This window comes from Chlorocebus sabaeus, chromosome 10, assembly GCF_047675955.1.
Source record: "Chlorocebus sabaeus isolate Y175 chromosome 10, mChlSab1.0.hap1, whole genome shotgun sequence".
NCBI lineage: Eukaryota > Metazoa > Chordata > Mammalia > Primates > Cercopithecidae > Chlorocebus > Chlorocebus sabaeus.
The window spans coordinates 87976105-87997109 of record NC_132913.1 but is presented as its reverse complement, the minus strand read 5'-3'; the positions used below and the strand labels follow the sequence as shown (position 1 = coordinate 87997109).

The 21005-nt window shown below is 40.1% G+C and overlaps 1 protein-coding gene across 1 annotated transcript in view; it reads right to left on the bottom strand.

Annotated features, from left to right (window-relative positions):
* Nucleotides 1–21005, bottom strand: part of LOC103217617 (aldehyde oxidase 4-like) — a 74419-nt gene that overhangs the window by 48959 nt on the left and 4455 nt on the right. Inside the window, exons 3-8 of the mRNA XM_007965792.3 lie at nucleotides 19134–19230; nucleotides 16339–16447; nucleotides 7466–7592; nucleotides 5007–5068; nucleotides 807–890; nucleotides 129–209 (exon numbers count right to left, since the gene is read on the bottom strand). Coding sequence (XP_007963983.3) covers nucleotides 129–209; nucleotides 807–890; nucleotides 5007–5068; nucleotides 7466–7592; nucleotides 16339–16447; nucleotides 19134–19230 — 560 coding nt within the window. The remainder of the gene's footprint in view (nucleotides 1–128; nucleotides 210–806; nucleotides 891–5006; nucleotides 5069–7465; nucleotides 7593–16338; nucleotides 16448–19133; nucleotides 19231–21005) is intronic.

Here is a 21005-nt window from a genome sequence, read left to right as displayed (position 1 = left end):
TTATTGCTCCATTGTCGCGTTGGACACGCTTCCAAATTTTAATGTCTAAAACTGGGTAATTCTATAGTGTAATACAAAAAGGCATATACAACACCATGTTATGAGACAACAAAAGTAAAGTATCTTACTATGAGTTCAGGAGGGAATATAGGCTCCTGGGATGGATCCAAGGGCTGGAATTCATCTTCATCGTACAGTTTGGTGCACATCTCAACAAAACAAAACAAAATACAAATGGAACTTTAGAGTTACTGAGAGAGGTACGGGAACTGTGAGACTTCAGAGTGAGGGCCTCTACCTCTGACACCCCCAACACAAAATGGAGGAGCCAGAACCATAGGTCGTTCCTGAATGAAATTTTTTTCACCCTCAGAGGACCGTGGGTTGGTTTCCCCTGAAGATTAACTGGATTCTGATTTTCCTCCTCTGGTGCCAGGAATTGGCAAAGATTTTAAACTCCTGTGCTGGGTCTCAGATATTTGTGGATTTCATCTGCCAAAAGCATGAAAGTGCACCATTGCTTAGACCCTTAGTGATTGTTGATTTGGGGGTGTGTGTGGGGAAGTGACTGGCAAACTCAGATGAAGCCACAAAAAGTTGTACTGAAGGAAAACAGCCTTCCGTGGTGACTAGTCTTACGGGAGTCATGGGTTGGCCAATTTCGGGAGATCTTTAAGATATTTATGCCTTGTATTCACTTAGTTTGTACTTTATTCACTGAAAAGAATAGAAACCTTGAATGAATTTGGATTTATGTGGGTATTTCTCAGTCAATCCCAAGGGAGGTGGAAAAACCAGATACTTACTTTTTCCCATCTATTCACCAAAGACCCATCTTCTTGATCCATGCAACATTTTCCTGATCCTTTCAGTTCACAAACAGTTGATTCCTTAGGAGGTAAAGCAGTTTAAATAAAATTCATTGGTTGATTCTTTAAACACCTACTTGAGTACCTGATGGGGAAAGTAACAAGCTATATTGTCATTTAACAATTAGAAAAAATTATAGGGAATGTGCCACCAAGCTCATGATAGAGTCTTATAAACGGTGTCACTCAAGTCTCAGGGGAAGACAAAAGAGGTTCGAGGTGGGTGGGTGGAGTCAGTCAGCTAAGGCTTCCTACTAGAAGTGAAATACATGGAATAGAGTTGTAATATGGTAACTGAAAAACCCAAACACTGAGTGCAGTGGCGTGCACCTATAATTCCAGCAACCCAGGAGGCTGAGACGGGAGGATTACTTGAGCGTGGGAGTTTGAGGCTCTGGTGAGCTATGATCACGCCAGTCAATAGCCACTGTACTCCACCCTGGGTGACATAGCAAGGCCCCATCTCTAAAAAAAACCTCCCAAAACCAATCTACCCCCAAAACCCAAAGAGATTGCTCTTCTTTATCTTACTGGTGATACAGCATGTATCTTTAATAGAGTCCCGGGAAGAAAAACTGCCTTTAAGACTTTCTATACACACATATAAATAACTGAAAACCTAAGTTCATTTGGGTATTAGAGTCATTCTGAATTATTTGGATGATTCAAGTCCCAAACCATTTAACCTTAATTTTCAAGACAGTCATGCAGACCCATAGTAGTATTTTCAGCCTGAATTCATTTGTCAGTTACAACTATCAGATTGTTTATTTATTTATTGAGACAGGGTCTGAGTCTGTTGCCCAGGCTGGAGTGCAGTGGCATGATCTCAGCTCACTGCAGCTTCGACCTCATGGGCTCAAGCAATCCTCCCACCTCAGCCTCCGGAGCAGCTGGGATTACAGGTGCGCACCACCATGCCTGGCTAATTTTTGCATTTTTTGTAGAGACAGGGTTTAACCATCTTGGCCAGGCTGGTCTCAAACTTGCAGACTCAGTGATCCGCCAGCCTTGGCCTCTCAAAATGATGGGATTACAGGTGTGAGCCACCGCGCCCAGCCAGACTAATTATCCTTGTTTGCCCTGTTCAATGTGCAAACAAGTTGTCTAATGATCTGTGATGATTTGGAGACACCGTGCTTCTTACATGGCATCAGAGGGACCTGGGTTCTAGTTCCTGCTTTAACACATACAAGCTGGGTTGAGCTTGTTAAATTAGGATAGTAAGAGCCATCCTAATCAGGTTTGTTAGATTTAAATATGAGAAAAGTTTGACACAGTGTGTGACACATAAGAACTGCTGCAAAAGCAGCAGCTGACACCTTTAGTTGAAAAGTCATTTTCTTTTTCTTTCTTTTTGTTTTTTTTAGACAGAGTCTTGCTCTGTTGCGCCAGGCTGGAGTGCAGTGGCACGATCTTGGCTCACTGTAACTTCTGTCTCCTGGGTTAAAGTGATTCTCCTGTCTCAGCCTCCTGAGTAGTTGGGACTAGAGGTGTGCATCACCATGCCTGGCTAATTTTTGCATTTTTGGGTAGAGACGGGGTTTTACCATCTTGACCAGGCCGGTCTCAAACTCCTGGCCTCAAGTGATTCACCCACTTCGGCCTCCCAAAGTGCTGGGATTACAGGTGTAAGCCACTGCGCCCAGCCTGAAAGGTAATTTTCTACAAAGTTAAGAAGGGATTTGGATTTTGTGACAATGCTGTGCAAATCATATGAAGAAGTTGCTATTTTTTGTAGGTCAAAATGGTGAAATATTGGCTATTCACATGTTTTAAAATAAATAGTATCTTGCCCAGGATTTAAAATAAACTAGCCTGTAGTTTGTAAAATTTCTTGAAATTCTTCTTTACTGGCATAAAAAGTACATTTTTTTCCCCAAAGACTTCAAAGTACTTGGAATGGCCTGGTGCACCTAGAATTGTTTTTGGTTAACAAAAATTGTATCAAATTAATTTTCCTAACTGAAACCTTCTCAAAAGTATGTCTTGGTCAAGTGCAGTGGCTCACGCCTGTAATCTCAGCACTTTGCAATGTTGAGGTGGGTGGATGGCTTGAGCCCAGGAGTTCAAAACAGAGAGAGAGAGACCCAGTCTCAAAAAAAAAAAAAAAAAAAAAAAAAAGTATGACTCTGTCTCCTTTTATATGAAATTTTTTTTCCCCACCTTCTTTTGTCCTATTTTGTTCCTCAATCTCTGAACTTTGCAGGCGACTTGGATTCCTTTCTCACTGCACTCTTCACTGTCTGGTGGTTATGATTCTGGCAATTCCTTTCTGGGAAGTTATCTTTCTGTCCCTACATATGCCACACTGGTCTGGGTTGTCACTCCTCATGCGTGGGGTACTGCACTTGTCCATGCCCTCACCTCCCAGCACATCTCCCTAGGCTTATCCTTCCTGTCGGCAGGTGCCAAGAATTCTCCTCCTGAAATACTGTTGTCATTGTGTTACTCCTGGTTTGCAAACAGACAGTGACTATGTGTTGTTTATCAGCTCTAAGGCTACATTTATTTTCCTTTCTTTTTTTTTTGAGACGGGTCTCACTCTGTCGTCCAGGCTGGAGTGCAGTCATGCCATCTTGGCTCATTGCAACCTCCATCTCCTGGGTTCAAGAGATTCTCCCACCTCAGTCTCCTGAGTAGCTGGAACTACAGGTGGGCACCACCACATCCAGCTAATTTTTGTATTTTTTGGTGGAGGTGGGATTTCACCATGTTGGCCAGACTGGTCTCGAACTGATGTAAAGTGATCTGCTTGCCTCAGCCTTCCAAAGTGCTGGGATTACAGGCAGGAGCCACCACGCCCAGCCAAGGCTAAAGTTCTTAGCTCCAAGCAGTATCTTCTTTCTCTCCAATGCTTCCGTTGCATCTTTCTCTCTCTCTCTCTCTCTCTCTCTCTCTCTCTCCCCCCTTCCTCCCTCCCTCCCTCCCTCCCTTCCTTCTTTCCTTCCTTACTTCCTTTCTTCCTTCCTTCCTTTCTCCTTCCTTCCTTCCCTTCCTTCCTTCCTCCCTCCTTCCCTTCCCTTTTCCCTTCCCTTCCCTTCCCTTCTCCTTCTTTCCTTCCTTCCTTCCTTCCTTCCTTCCTTCCTTCCTTCCTTCCTTCCTTCCTTCCTCCTTCCTTCCTTCCTTCCTTCCTTCCTTCCTTCCTTCCTTCCTTCCTTTCTTTCTTTCTTTCTTTCTTTCTTTCTTTCTTTCTTTCTTTCTTTCTTTCTTTCTTTCTTTCTTTCTTTCTTTCTTTCTTTCTCTCTCTCTCTCTCTCTCTCTCTCTCTCTCTCTCTCTTTCTGTTTTTTTCTTTCTCTTTCTGATGGAGTTATAATCCTTTGCCCAGGCTGGAGTGAAGTGGCACGATCTCGGCTCACTGCAACCTCTGCCCTCAGGGTTCAAGCAATTCTCCTGCCTCAGCCTCCCGAGTAACTGGGATTACAGGCATGCGCCACCATGCCCGGCTAATTGTTTGTGCTTTTAGTGGAGAAGGGGTTTTACCATGTTGACCAGGCTGGTCTTGAACTCCTGACCTCAGGTAATCCACCCACCTCAGCCTCCCAACATGCTAGAATTATAGGTGTGAGCCACCGTGCCCAGCCAGTCGCATCAATTTCTTATTGGAACCTTGGTTAGCTTTCTTTTTCCTACTTTCATACATTTTATTTTGTTGGAATTTTCTACTGACCTTTCTTCAGCCATTCATTTCTATTACTTCCTTTAGGACCTAGCTCAAAACTCCCCTTCTTCAAGAAGTCCCCTCTGTCTCTCTTCTTCTCATTTATTAATTCTATTTAATCCAGGTTCCTTTGAAATTTATGTATATAATATATAGGATACATTGAACTTTTAAAATCTTGCTTTTAAATTACACTTTTATTATTTCTGTTTCATTTTCTTCAATAGAGTATTCATTTCTTGAAGTCATGGGCAATATACTATACTTCTTAGGAAAGCGCCAAATTTGGGGCTATAAACAAGATAGATGCTAAGAGTTGATTAAAGAAAATACCAACAGTGGGCATTTAAGCAATTTCAGTGATTAGAAAGTTCAATGTTGGGCTATTTTAGAAATTATTGAATGAAATAGATTATTTTATGCAAAGGTTCATTAATATATTAAGGCAATAGAATGAAATTTTTTTAAAACTTACCACACAGAAAGTTTTTCCACTTTCTACAATCGGTCGGTATCCAGTGCAGCGGCACAAATTACCTGATTAAGAAGGGATCACGTTTTAATGAATAACAGAGGAATATATTGCATATCTGTCCTTAATGTTTTCAGAGAAATAACTATGCTAGTAATTAGATTCTTTTTTATTCCCTAAACCCGGCCAGTTTGTTCTTTGGAACAAATGTTTCCCCTGGAGATATTCTTCAAAAATAGACCTTGTGATTACATTTTCTTTCTTAAATACCACAAAGCTTTTTTTCCTTCTTGTCTTATTTCCAGTTCAGTGGCATACCTGCCACCCTATAACATCACATACTTACCACCCTATAACTCGCATACTTGCCACCCTATAACATCTCATGTGTGGCACTTAGTCAAGCCTTTCTCATGTAGTCTCTTCTTCTTCAAGTGCTTGCTTTCTTTTTTCTTTTCACTCTTGTTGCCCAAGCTGGAGTGCAATGGCGCAATCTTGGCTCACTGCAACCTCTGCCTCCTGGGTTCAAGTGATTCTCCTGCCTCAGCCTTCCGAGTAGCTGAGATTACAGGTGCGTGCTACCACGTCTGGCTAATTTTTTGTATTTTTTAAAAATTTATTTATTATTATTATTATTATACTTTAAGTTCTAGGGTACATGTGCATAACGTGCAGGTTTGTTACATATGTATACTTGTGCCAATTTTTTGTATTTTTAGTAGAAACGAGGTTTCACCATGTTAGCCAGGATGGTCTCGAACGCCTGACCTCAGGTGATCCACCCGCCTCAGCACCCCAAAGTGCTGGGATTACAGGTGTGAGCCACTGCGCCCAGCTCAAGTGCTTTCTTAGGGGAAGAGGGACTGGAAACATTCTTCAAGACATCCATTCCCCTTCTCCATGGGGTTGGCTCTAAACCCCAGGCCAGAGCTGTACCATTTACTGTCTGGATCTTTCTGTAGACCTAGCATCCCCTGTGCTTGAGGAGTAGGGTCATTTATGTGTGTATGTCTCCCTCAATGAATCTTAAGCTCCTAAAGAAGGTAAAGTTGACTTGGATGTCTTTGAACCTCTCCAGAACAGCACAGTTGGTGCTCAGTAAGTACCTGGTATTGTTTTAACCGGTCAACAATTCCAACATATGGTGGAAAGGGTGAGGGAAATCACTGTCTTTTAAAAAAAAGTCTTCATATTTTTCAGCCAGTAAGAATGATATAAATGAAGAGGTTTTAATAACATTGGAAAATACTTATACTATTAAATTGTACATATAATTAAAAAATGTATATATAATGGTCACAAGTGTTTAAAATAAGCAACAAAACCGATATATAAAAAAAAGACTGAAAACACAGATGTATTTGACAGTGGTTGTGTCTTGGTGGCAGAATTATGAATGAGTTTTTCCTTGTTTTTTAATTTTTTGGACATTTTGAGTAATATGAGTATATTATTTTTATACCAAAAAGTAAATATAAAATTACGTTCAATTACAGATTAAACATTCTAGAAACAATGTGAGAACTGGGCAGGTTTAAACATCTGTAAGTAAAGTGTTGTAGAAACTGATGCAGTGAGTCATATGAAACCTGAGTAACAGGTATACTCCTTTCTTTTCATTATAATGAGAATAATTTAGGAAAAACTGCATATACAAGAATGCCTGCAGACACTATAATCTGTTTCTTCATTTTGCTAAAAAGAAAAAATACAGAAGGCTGTGAACTTAGAATTCTTCTTTAGAGTAGAAGGAAGGAGCTACCATGCCTAGAAGATAACTACATGACATGAACTAAGGAAAGCTAATTATACACATTACAGAAATTCTTCTGATTCTGAGAAAAAAAAATTCAAAAATTCTCTTCTATTCCCTTAGTCTTGAAAAGACAAGATTAAATGAAACAATGATTTGAACCAGTTAATCATTTGAGAATTTATGTGCTTATACTAATTACATTTCTTTGAATTTTATTTTATATTATTGTTTTTCTTAAAATATGAACATGAAGATTATCAGTAAACCTAACATTTATAACTCTAGCATTGCATCATTGCACTCCAGCCTGGGCAACAAGAGCAAAGCTCTGTCTCAAACAAACAAACAAAAAAACAGTAACATTCTATTCTTCCACACTATCCAAATTTCCACATTTGGAAAATATTGTGTTAAAAGTATTAGAAACAGCCCATTTCAATGCCTTTGCGGAGTTACAAAGGGCTTTACTAGAGGAAAAAGTTTTGTGAGGAAACCAGTGTCACCCCAATTTCTGGCATCACTGTTGCTAAGGCAAAGTAGAAAGGACTTGCGTCAAGACAGTTACTACAGAGGCCTACCTGTTGGCCAGGTGCCTGGAACCCCAAAGCTGTGCTACAACTTCTCTCCATGGCCTGGGACACCCTTCTTTAGTTACTTGGGCACTTTCTAACCTGGGCTCTGCCTGCAGAGGTTCAAGAACGCTCACCTCCCAGAGCTTTGGTGATCTGCTCAGGGGTTGGCTCCGGGTGATTCCTCAGCAGTGTGTAGACGGACATCACCATCCCTGGGCTGCAGAATCCACACTGCGTGCCATGACACTTGGCAAGTCTTTCCTGGGAGACAATGTACATCATTCATGCTTTAGACCTCTTGCTTCTCTACCTTGAACAAGAATAAGCAGTGGAGCTTATATATTTAGCTTTCCAGAAACAACTTCAGGGTAAAAGATGAAAGGTGTATCCTGGAAGAAAAACACTTTTATTTCTTGGAACCATATGCATATTATTTTTGTCCTCAAGAACAGCCTAGTGGCAGGTATTAATTAAGTCACTTTACTCTCTAGATCCTCGTTTCTTTATCTGTGAAGTAGGAAGTATAATTTAGGGGAAGAAGTAAAATGCTCTGAAGCCATGTTCATGTGAGTTTTAGTCCTTACTTCAACTCATTCATTGTGTGACCTTGAGTGATTTACTTGACTTTTCTTCATTTTTAAAATTAGGATAATAATGGTATCTACTTTACAGGATGGTTATAGGAATAAATGAATGAAGGTGTACAAATCATTTAATGTAGTCTCTGGCAAGTCATTTTTATACCTTTCTCCATCTATATGATAGAAGTTGTTATTAATTAAATACCACAATCAATATGAATGCTTTGAGAATGGTGAAGTGCTATTTAGCAGCATGCTAGTCACATAATTTATGCACATATAACTTTATACACTCAAATATAATGACAGAACATACAAAACAAAGAAAAAGGAGAGTGAGAAATGGCTATGTACTTTGTCTACTCTATACAGAGACCCTATGCCTCAAAGATACAGATGTGAGCCACGGCTCTGGGGGACCTCTGTGTCAGTCCTATGCCTCTCAGGGTGCTCAGCTAGCCGGCTTGAGTGTGATTCAAATGTTTTCAAATAAACATTTTCCAAACAGCATGGCTCCTAAAATGAAAGCCAAAGACTTCACCTGTGGCTCAAAGGAAAATAGCCATTTGAACAAAGAGCTATTGTTCAAATGTGAGAGGAAAGTATGGCTGTGTTGGACTTATTGCTAGATGGCAAGTTGTTTCAGATGTGGCATGTTAACATGTTGTAAATATGCTGGGGAATATTTAACTGATTTGTATTTTCTGTCAATTTTTGTAGTATAAATATTTCCACTATGGCTGATATTATTTTATAAATTATTTAATTGTAAGTTTATATAGTTTAATTTTTAATAATGGCTGTGTTCCAAGACTGGCTTGCAAAATTCCTGAAAATTTATCATTGGTTTTCACGAGCCAGTACAAGCAAAATTTATTACTGGTTTTTATGAGCCAGTACAAGCTTGCTGCAGGGTACTACTTAACAAACCTGTCATCTGTACTATCAAGATTTGAGAGAAAGAAATCTGACCAGTACAGCATAAAGTGCTTTTGTGACTGTTAAGGGGATGAGTCAAGTGTGGGATAAGATCTTAACGAGAAAGAAAGTCATTAAGTTTATGGCTGAAAGACACCTATTATTATGACTATTCATTTATTCTCATAACCATCCTCTAAAGTAGATACCATTATTACCCTAATTTTGAAGATGAAGAAAAGTCAGGAAAATCACCCAAGGTCACACAATTAATTAGTTACAGTAAGGACCAAAACTCACATGAACATGGCTTCAGAGTATTTTACTTGTTCCTCTAAATTATACTTTCTAGTTCACAGATAAAGAAAACAGGATTTAGAGAGTAAAATGACTTAATTAATACCTTCTGTTAAGAAAGGAGAACCCTCATACACTGTTGGTGGGAATCTCAGTACAACCAGTATGCAGAACTGTTTGGAGGTTCCTCAAACAACTAAAAATAGAGCTACCATATGATCCAGCAATCCCACTGCTAGGGATATACCCAAAAGAAAGGAAACCAGTATATCAAAGAGATATCTTCACTCCTATGTTCATTGCAGCACTATTTACAATAGCTAAGGTATGGAATCAATCTATTAATAAGTGTCCACCAACACATAAATGGTGTTAAATTGAACTAAATATGGCCTGAGAAATGTCCATACTTCTATATTTGAGTTCTTGTGGAGGAACAGTAACCTAACTTAGCAATAGACAAGACTGAAAACCTGACTTAGAAGTATGCTACTGCAACAGTAGTTGAGTCCCAGCCAATCCCAGCAGCCACACTTCAACCACTCATACACTGCTGACTGTTCAAACTGTGTTCAGAAAGCCAACCTGTAACCAACCCAGCTGAATCCAGCTGTTTCTGTAGCTCACTTCCATTGCTGTACATCACTTTCCTTTTTTTGTCTATAAATTTGCTCTGACCACAAGGCATCCCTAGAGTCTCTCTAAATCTGCTGTGACTCTGGAGGCTGCCCAATTTATGAATCATTTTTTTTCCTTGCTCAATTAAACTCTATTAAATTTAATTTGTCTGATGTTTTCTTTTAACACTGGAAAAAGAAAATGCTGTACATATACACAATGAAATATCATTCAGCTGTAAAAAGTAATGAGATCCTGTCATTTGCAAAAACATGGATGGAACAGGAGGATGTTTTGTTAAGTGAAATAAGCCAGGCACAGAAAGATAAATATCACATGCTTTTGCTCATATGTGGGAGCTAAAAAAAAAAAAATGGACTCATGGAGATAAAGAGTAAAATGAAGGTTACCAGAAGCTGGAAGGGGTAGTGGAGAGGGGGATATAAAGAAGGCGTCCAAAGTACAGTTAGATAGAAGGAATAAGATCTAGTGTTTGGTAGCACAATAGGGTGACTACAGTTAACAATATTTTATTGTGTATTTCAAAAGAACAAAGAGAGTATGATTAGAATGTTCCTAACACAAATACATGATAAATGTTTGAGGTGATGGACACCATTTACTCTGATTTGATCATTACATATTGTATATGCTTGTATGAAAATATCACATATACCCCATAAACATGTACAACTTTTACATATCCATAATAATTTTTTAAAAAAGAATTCTAATTTTAAAAATACCTTCTACTGTTAACAAGTACCCATCAAAGGCAAGAAGAGCGCATCTCCCCCTGCAAAGGAACTCAGCTCATCGCCAGGAACGGATCAAAGCTGGACGGAGAATGACTTTGACGAGATGAGAGAAGAAGGCTTCAGTCCATCAAACTTCTCAGAGCTAAAGGAGAAATTACGTACCCAGTGCAAAGAAACTAAAAATCTTGAAAAAAGAGTGGAAGAATTGATAACTAGAATAATTAGTGCAGAGAAGGCCATAAACAAACAGACAGAGATGAAAACCATGGCACGAGAAATACGTGACAAATGCACAAGCTTCAGTAACCAACTCGATCAACTGGAAGAAAGAGTATCAGCGATTGAGGATCAAATGAATGAAATGAAGTGAGAAGAGAAATCTGAAGAAAAAAGAAGAAAAAGGAATGAACAAAGCCTGCAAGAAGTATGGGATTATGTAAAAAGACCAAATCTATGTCTGATTGGGGTGCCTGAAAGTGAGGGGGAAAATGGAACAAAGTTGGAAAACACTCTTCAGGATATCATCCAGGAGAACTTCCCCAACCTAGTAGGGCAGGCCAATATTCAAATTCAGGAAATACAGAGAACGCCACAAAGATACTCCTCGAGAAGAGCAACTCCAAGACACATAATTGCCAGATTCACCAAAGTTGAAATGAAGGAAAAAATGTTAAGGGCAGCCAGAGGGAAAGGTCAGGTTACCCACAAAGGGAAGCCCATCAGACTAACAGCAGATCTCTCGGCAGAAACTCTACAAGCCAGAAGAGAGTGGGGGCCAATATTCAACATTCTTAAAGAAAAGAATTTTAAACCCAGAATTTCATATCCAGCCAAACTAAGTTTCATAAGTGAAGGAGAAATAAAATCCTATACAGATAAGCAAATGCTTAGAGATTTTGTCACCAGCAGGCCTGCCTTACAAGAGACCCTGAAGGAAGCACGAAACATGGAAAGGAACAACCGGTACCAGCCATTGCAAAAACATGCCAAAATGTAAAGACCATCGAGGCTAGGAAAAAACTGCATCAACTAATGAGCAAAATAAGCAGTTAATATCACAATGGCAGGATGAAGTTCACACATAACAATATTAACCTTAAATGTAAATGGACTAAATGCTCCAATTAAAAGACACAGAGTGGCAAACTGGATAAAGAGTCAAGACCCATCAGTTTGCTGTATTCAGGAGACCCATCTCACATGCAGAGACATACGTAGGCTCAAAATAAAGGGATTGAGGAAGATCTACCAAGCAGATGGAGAACAAAAAAAAGCAGGGGTTGCAATACTAGTCTTTGATAAAACAGACTTTAAACCATCAAAGATCAAAAGAGACAAAGAAGGCCATTACATAATGGTAAAGGGATCAATTCAACAGGAAGAGCTAACTATCCTAAATATATATGCACCCAATACAGGAGCATCCAGATTCATAAAGCAAGTCCTTAGAGACTTACAAAGAGACTTAGACTCCCATACAATAATAATGGGAGACTTCAACACCCCACTGTCAACATTAGACAGATCAACGAGACAGAAAGTTAACAAGGATATCCAGGAATTGAACTCATCTCTGCAGCAAGCAGACCTAATAGACATCTACAGAATTCTCCACCCCAAATCAACAGAATATATATTCGTCTCAGCACCACATCACACTTATTCCAAAATTGACCACATAATTGGAAGTAAAGCACTCCTCAGCAAATGTACAAGAACAGAAATTATAACAAACTGTCTCTCAGACCACAGTGCAATCAAACTAGAGCTCAGGAATAAGAAACTCAATCAAAACCACTCAACTACATGAAAACTGAATAACCTGCTTCTGAATGACTACTGGGTACATAATGAAATGAAGGCAGAAATAAAGATGTTCTTTGAAACCAATGAGAACAAAGATACAACATACCAGAATCTCTGGGACACATTTAAAGCAGTGTGTAGAGGGAAATTTATAGCACTAAATGCCCACAAGAGAAAGCCAAAAGATCTAAAATTGACACTCTAACATCACAATTAAACGAACTAGAGAAGCAAGAGCAAACACATTCAAAAGTTAGCAGAAGGCAAGAAATAACCAAGATCAGAGCAGAACTGAAGGAGATAGAGACACAAAAAACCCTCCAAAAAATCAATGAATCCAGGAGTTGGTTTTTTGAAAAGATCAACAAAATTGATAGACTACTAGCAAGACTAATAAAGAAGAAAAGAGAGAAGAATCAAATAGATGCAATGAAAAATGATAAAGGGGATATCACCACCAACCCCACAGAAATACAAACTACCATCAGAGAATACTATAAACACCTCTATGCAAATAAACTAGAAAATCTAGAAGAAATGGATAATTTCCTGGACACTTACACTCTCCCAAGACTAAACCAGGAAGAAGCTGAATCCCTGAATAGATCAATAGCAGGCTCTGAAATTGAGGCAATAATTAATAGCCTACCAACCAAAAAGTCCAGGACCAGATGGATTCACAGCTGAATTCTACCAGAGGTACAAGGAGGAGCTGGTACTATTCCTTCTGAAACTATTCCAATCAATAGAAAAAGAGGGAAATCTCCCTAACTCATTTTATGAGGCCAACATCATCCTGATACCAAAGCCTGGCAGAGACACAACAAAAAAAGAGAATTTTAGACCAATATCCCTGATGAACATCGATGCAAAAATCCTCAATAAAATACTGGCAAACTGGATCCAGCAGCACATCAAAAAACTTATCCACCATGATCAAGTGGGCTTCATCCCTGGGATGCAAGGCTGGTTCAACATATGCAAATCAATAAATGTAATCCATCATATAAACAGAATCAAAGACAAAAACCACATGATTATCTCAACAGAGGCAGAAAAGGCCTTTGACAAAATTCAACAGCCCTTCATGCTAAAAACGCTCAATAAGTTCGGTATTGATGGACCGTATCTCAAAATAATAAGAGCTATTTATGACAAACCCACAGCCAATATCATACTGAATGGGCAAAAACTGGAAAAATTCCCTTTGAAAACTGGCACAAGACAGGGATGGCCTCTCTCACCACTCCTATTCAACATAGTGTTGGAAGTTCTGGCTAGGGCAATCAAGCAAGAGAAAGAAATAAAGGGTATTCAGTTAGGAAAAGAAGAAGTCAAATTGTCCCTGTTTGCAGATGACATGATTGTATATTTAGAAAACCCCATTGTCTCAGCCCCAAATCTCCTTAAGCTGATCAGCAACTTCAGCAAAGTCTCAGGATACAAAATTAATGTGCAAAAATCACAAGCATTCTTATACACCAGTAACAGACAAACAGAGAGCCAAATCATGAATGAACTTCCATTCACAATTGCTTCAAAGAGAATAAAATACCTAGGAATCCAACTTACAAGGGATGTAAAGGACCTCTTCAAGGAGAACTACAAACCACTGCTCAGTGAAATAAAAGAGGACACAAACAAATGGAAGAACATACCATGCTCATGGACAGGAAGAATCAATATTGTGAAAATGGCCATACTGCCCAAGGTAATTTATAGATTCAATGCCATCCCCATCAAGCTACCAATGAGTTTCTTCACAGAATTGGAAAAAACTGCTTTAAAGTTCATATGGAACCAAAAAAGAGCCTGCATTGCCAAGACAATCCTAAGTCAAAAGAACAAAGCTGGAGGCATCATGCTACCTGACTTCAAACTATACTACAAGGCTATAGTAACCAAAACAGCATGGTACTGGTACCAAAACAGAGATATAGACCAATGGAACAGAACAGAGTCCTCAGAAATAATACCACACATCTACAGCCATCTGATCTTTGACAAACCTGAGAAAAACAAGAAATGGGGAAAGGATTCCCTATTTAATAAATGGTGCTGGGAAAATTGGCTAGCCATAAGTAGAAAGCTGAAACTGGATCCTTTCCTTACTCCTTATATGAAAATTAATTCAAGATGGATTATAGACTTAAATGTTAGACCTAATACCATAAAAACCCTAGAAGAAAACCTAGGTAATACCATTCAGGACATAGGCATGGGCAAGGACTTCATGTCTAAATCACCAAAAGCAATGGCAACAAAAGCCAAAATTGACAAATGGGATCTAATTAAACTAAAGAGCTTCTGCACAGCAAAAGAAACTATCATCAGAGTGAACAGGCAACCTACAGAATGGGAGAAAATTTTTGCAATCTACTCATCTGACAAAGGGCTAATATCCAGAACCTACAAAGAACTCAAACAAATTTACAAGAAAAAAACAAACAACCCCATCAAAAAGTGGGCAAAGGATATGAACAGACATTTTTCAAAAGAAGACATTCATACAGCCAACAGACACATGAAAAAATGCTCATCATCACTGGCCATCAGAGAAATGCAAATCAAAACCACAATGAGATACTATCTCACACCAGTTAGAATGGCAATCATTAAAAAGTCAGGAAACAACAGGTGCTGGAGAGGATGTGGAGAAATAGGAACACTTTTACACTGTTGGTGGGATTGTAAACTAGTTCAACCATTATGGAAAACAGTATGGCGATTCCTCAAGGATCTAGAACTAGAAGTACCATATGACCCAGCCATCCCATTACTGGGTATATAACCAAAGGATCATAAGTCATGCTGCTATAAAGACACATGCACGCTTATGTTTATTGCGGCACTATTCACAATAGCAAAGACTTGGAATCAACCCAAATGTCCGTCAGTGACAGACTGGATTAAGAAAATGTGGCACATATATACCATGGAATACTATGCAGCCATAAAAAAGGATGAGTTTGTGTCCTTTGTAGGGACATGGATGCAGCTGGAAACCATCATTCTTAGCAAACTATCACAAGAACATAAAACCAAACACCGCATGTTCTCACTCATAGGTGGGAACTGAACAATGAGATCACTTGGACTCGGGAAGGGGAACATCACACACCAGGGCCTATCATAGGGAGGGGGGAGGGGGGAGGGATTGCACTGGGAGTTAAACCTGATGTAAATGACGAGTTGATGGGTGCTGACGAGTTGATGGGTGCAGCACACCCACATAGCACAAGTATACATATGTAACAAACCTGCACGTTATGCACATGTACCCTAGAACTTAAATTATAATAATTAAAAAAAAAGTCAAAATTGGCTAAAAACAAACAAAAAAAAAAACCAAAACAACAACAATAACAAAAAAAAACAAAGGTAAGACATTGTCATCGTAGAAAGATCTTGAAAGGAGAGCTTTGTGTTCTAACCACAGTCTTCCAAGAGAAGGAATCTCTTGGGAAAATATGGCTGTTTATAATTAATTTTTCTATATATTGCCTTTAAAACTCAACCTTTGCAGAAGTTCCTATTCTAGTATATAGCAATTACATTACCATTTCTTTTAAAAGTTTTCGAAGTTTTAGTAAACGCTTCGTTATTTTAGTTGTGTTTCATTGTAACATATTGTATGTTTACTTGTCAGACATTTGGAGAGCACCTGGGGAGTATTTGAACACATAACTGGCTTCTCCATCAGAATTTAGTAATTTTGAAATGGAGTGGACAACTAGTTTTTTCCATAAACTTCTGATTTGTTGTCTCATTTTCTTCTTTTGTCAAATTGGATTGTTCTTTTTTCACTTTAGGGCAAGGATAGGGCTGAGAAAGTCTTGGGTTTAAGATATATTAAAATCAATGAAAGGATCTTGACAAGATCTCTGAAAAGATCTGTAGCTATGGAGCACTGAATCTTACAAAATGAGAATTTAAAAGCATAAGGGAGTTCAAAGGTGGTGACCTAAATGGAGTACATTAGACTATGTGGGATGTCATCAGCTGGTCCAGACTGCATTCTACTCTTACCTGCACAGGGTGAATCCTAGTTTTGATGCTTCCCACACCTTCCACGGTGGTGACTGCAGCCCCATACAGAGAGCAGATGGGTACCAGGCACGCTGTTGCTGGATAATGGCTGTGATGGGATTAGGTAAAGAGAACACATTGGAATCATGGGGAGTGGGTAACAGCTCGGGAGTTATTTCAGTCCAGGAGAGTCAGGAGACTGTATTTCCCTGAGAATAAGAGCAGGCTAGACAGAAAACCGTAAATTTGTGGATGTGCCCATGAAAAAACTTAGGTGTGACTGATGCAGAATGGCAGAAACAAATGGAAGAAAAGAATAATGAAGACCTTGTGTAGGACCTTCAAGACACCCGCATTCTCCATTTTTTTTTCTCATTCCAGGGAAAGGAAGCCTTTTATTCACCATAAAAATAATCTACTGACTTAGTAAACCACCGTGGGGTAGCTTAGCCCTGTTGTTCTTAACCATGGAAAGCTCTAAAAACTGTAGATATTCTGATTGTACCCTAGTCCAATTAAACAGAACTTCTGGTGAGGGATCAATTAATCACTTTTTAAAGCTCTTCGGATGATTCCAACTGAGGAATGGCCAAGTATGAAAGTCACTGTTTTGTGCCTTGCCTTGACCATCTCTCCCATCCTGGCGCCTGTGTTAATGGCATGGCAGATTGGCTAGTACCAGATTCCCATCTTCCTGCTTAGGAATGGAGTCCAGGCTTCATTAGTTAAATTTAGCTGCTTCATTCCCACTGAGGCTAAGTCCCAGCCTCTTTTCAGGTATGGGAAATTGCCCCTTTCCCAGGGAATGTTTCCTTTCTTTCCCTACCCAGGCTGGGAGCATGAATACGATTCTTCTGAAGAAAAGATAGAGTGCTGATCGTGGTTTCCCCAGCCCTTCGAATCAACAAAGCTGTTTGGAAGCCACCCAGCCAACTAGCTAGGGACCCTGGAAGAGTGCTTAGTGTACAGAACGAGGGTGGGCCCCAGGTACCTCATGCAACAGATACATCTTTGTTTTTCATGTCCTCCACTTCCCTCCCTGTTAAGGTCTGTTTCCTTTTGATCTCGCCTCCCTCTGCCTTTTCTCTCAATGACTCTTCCCGTGCTCATTGCTCTCCTCAGTCTTGCCCTTATGCCTAATGCAGGGAATAGAGCCATGAGCTCCCTCCACCCCTAGCCTGTGGCCACTCATATCTGCAATCAGTCTCACCTCCACAAGGCCCAGAGTGTACAGAACCCTTCCTCCTCCCTTTCCCCCGATCTCTGGATCCCATCTACTCTTGGTGCCACATAGATTTGCCCCATCATCAATGGTCCTCCTACCCTCTTCCTATCTAGGCTTCTCATTTCCCCAAATTCCCTGCCTTTAGAAATAAATTCAAATGTTTTCTATGCTAAAAAAAATCCCAAACCTATGTGCCCCTCCAACATTGGCCCAACTTTCTTTCCTTTCTTGGTCGTTTCTTCAAGAGCTGTCTATGGCTTCCTTGCCTTCCAGTCACATCTATACCAACTGCACCTTCCCTTCCAGCTCCACCATTCAGCTGTCATTGCTCTGGGAGCAATCCAATGTCCCGGGACCACTCCTAGTGTTTCATACTAGTGACCATCTCTGTCTTTTTGGAGCTTTCTCCTCTCAACGTTCCTCCTTCAACTCTGGCTACTTGTTGTTGGTCTCCTTTGTGAGGCCTTCTTTCTTTGCCCATTTTTCTTTTTGTTGTTCTACAGTGTCCTACTCTTATATGCTCTCCCACAGTTCCTGTTAACTTCCAGGTGGCCTGGGCTGAAAACCTGCCTTTGCCATTACCTGGCCTGTGAAACCTTGAGCAAGTTATTTAACTCTCTTTGTCTTAGTTTCCTCTTTTTTTTTTTTTTTTTTTTTTTTTAGTGTGAGTGATCGTAACACTCATCTCAAAGTTGTTTTGGGGTCTAAATATGATAACATATGTGAACTTCTTTGAACAGTGCCTGGTACACCATAAGCATTCCATACATATTGAAGTCATAAATAACTTCCAGTAAGTCATAGCTCCAGATGAGATCTCTTCTCTAAGTAACAGACCTATCTATCTTGGTGCCTGTTGGACAATCCCTTGTAGGTGTCCCATAATTACTACACAGCTAAACTTACCACTTTCCCCTCCCTGCTCCTCCTCTTCCAAATTCCCTCATTTGTGAATGGCACCATCCAGGCACCTAAGGCAAAAACTTGGGACTCATGCTAGACAACTCCTTCATCACCACATTCAATCAGTGAGCAAAACTACATTTTTAGGTCAAGGAGATGCTGACTCAATCATGCAGCATGACTTAACGTCTCATTCAGCCTTTCCAGGCAAGCAACTCTTAGTATATGTTGCATACCTGAATCTTCCACCAGGACTACAACTGGCTTGGGTCGAGGTTAAGATTTAATCTTCATCTTGGAAATTGCTCACCATGAAGAGATAATAGAAGATCAAGATATTCCTGGTAATTTCTTTGTGTTAAGCCATTCTTGCCTAATCTTACCCTGAAATCTCCTACTCAGAAGCAAATGAAATGTTTTTACAGCAATAGAGAGCAGAGCCTGATAGACAGGCACACAAGGTAGTTACATTCTGATGGGAAGAACGTTTGTGGAAAGATCTGGAGTTTGGGAAGTTATAGGGAGAGCAGGCCTAGAGGCAGCATGAGTGCATTAGCCACCTGGAGAGAGGAGGGGCGCAAGGCACATTGACAAGAAAAGTGGCAGTTCCACACCCTTCCTAGGCATGCCCAGAGCAGCCAGGGGCTGATGTCAACCCAAAGGATACTGGATCGCCTTGGTCGTGGAGTTGTATCTCGACACCATTACTGTACAGGCACCGCAGCCTCCTCCTCCACAGGAATATTTAGTGCCTGTAAGACGAACTCAAAGGAAGGGAGTCAAGGAAAAGTGGGGGGCCCAGACTGCTTTGATTTCTACATTTTTCCCCTTGCATACTTATAACAAGCAACATGTTTTCTTGAGTCTTGTACCAAGTTGGCCACGGTTTCTTGCTTAGAGAGATTGTTCAGTTTTTCCTTATGAAAGAGCTCACTGATGAAAGGTAAGAAGAAATCCTTGCAGGCCTCCTCTGCCTTGTCTGAAAACCTCAGGTCCAGATGCATTTCTGAATTTAAAATCGTTCAGATTTCAGAAAGGTAATAATACAGCACTCCCAGTTGGTCTAGGGCAGCACCTTGTAATCAAACATATTGATGTCTCCTCAGTGAAACATGTGCACTGTCACATTAAGTAGGATACAGGAAAACTACATAGAGCCTCATGCCAGTTAGGTTGGGGTTTGCATCCAAATGAGTTGTGAAAAAACCTGCTGAATTCTGAGTTGTGGACAATGGATTCTGAACCCATGTAACATTATTGCTGTAGAGGTGGTGGGATGTGGTTTGTGTGCAGAACTTAGAAAAATTTCCCCTGTGAGGCTTAACTTTTCCTAGTACTGCAATGTAATGCTATTATATTTTTATGGGACTGGACATTATTAATTTAATAACCATGGCTCCTGAACCAGTTATGTCAACAATCACTATATATCTTTTTTCCTGTAAGGTGTTTGCATACAAAGGGAGAACAAATACTATATGTAAATCCCCTGCTTTAGGTTCTGTAAGAATATACTGGAATTCGCTTGAAACCTTCTCTGGGTGAAGTTTAAAAAGCATTTTATGGGTGGAGGTTATCATTGGCTTGGGTAGAGGTTAAGATTAATTTTCATCTTGGAAATGGCTGCCCATGAAGAGGTAATACAGGGTCAGGATACTCCCGGTAGCTGCGGCAAAGAGTTGAGAAATTTTCTGCAGCATCCTAGAAGGGCTGCACATCCCTCTCCTCTGTTCTTTTGTCCCCAGCTTGAGCCAGCGATGCCACCTCTGGGTGCTAGACTGCTCTGGCAAGTCCTGCTTTTTACCTGCAGTTAGGAGGTTAAAAGTAATGTGGGTCATACCTCAGTTAAAGGGCCTACTGAATAGGGTGTGGAACGCAAGGAAATTCTTTATTTCTCCTTTTGGTGTCCCGAAATTTCCAATCAAAGAACCCCGGTGCTATCTGGCTCAAAGATGGAGGTCACTTCTCCCTTGATCAGACCTTCAAACAGCTCTGTGAAGCTGTGTTCTCCCCTGGGCCCCCAACAGCTAGTTTGGTGCCCCCTCCCTCCACCCTCAACAGAAGTGCCTGACTCAGTTACTTCTATCTTCTGTTGACTCATCCTAGGTAAGCTTGCTAGACAATGTATAGGATGCTCAATGACATTTTAATTTCAGATAAACAATGAATAATATTTAAGGATAAGCATTTCCCCTGCATTCAAATTAAAATCTAACTGGGTGTACTGTATGTTTATATGCTGACTCTGGCAACTCTACTTAGGTCAAAGACAACCCACACATCAGAAATTTGTTTGTTTGTTTTGTTTTTGTTTTTGTTTTTGAGATGGAGTCCCACTCTGTCGCCCAGGCTGGAGTGTAGTGGCACAATCTCGGCTCACTGCAACCTCTGCCTCCAGGGTTCAAGAGATTCTCCAGCCTCAGCCTCCTTAGTAGCTGGGACTATAGCCGTGCGCCACCACACCTGGCTAAGTTTTTGTATTTTTAGTAGAGACGGGGTTTCGCCATGTTGGTCAGGCTGGTCTCGAACTCCTGGCCTC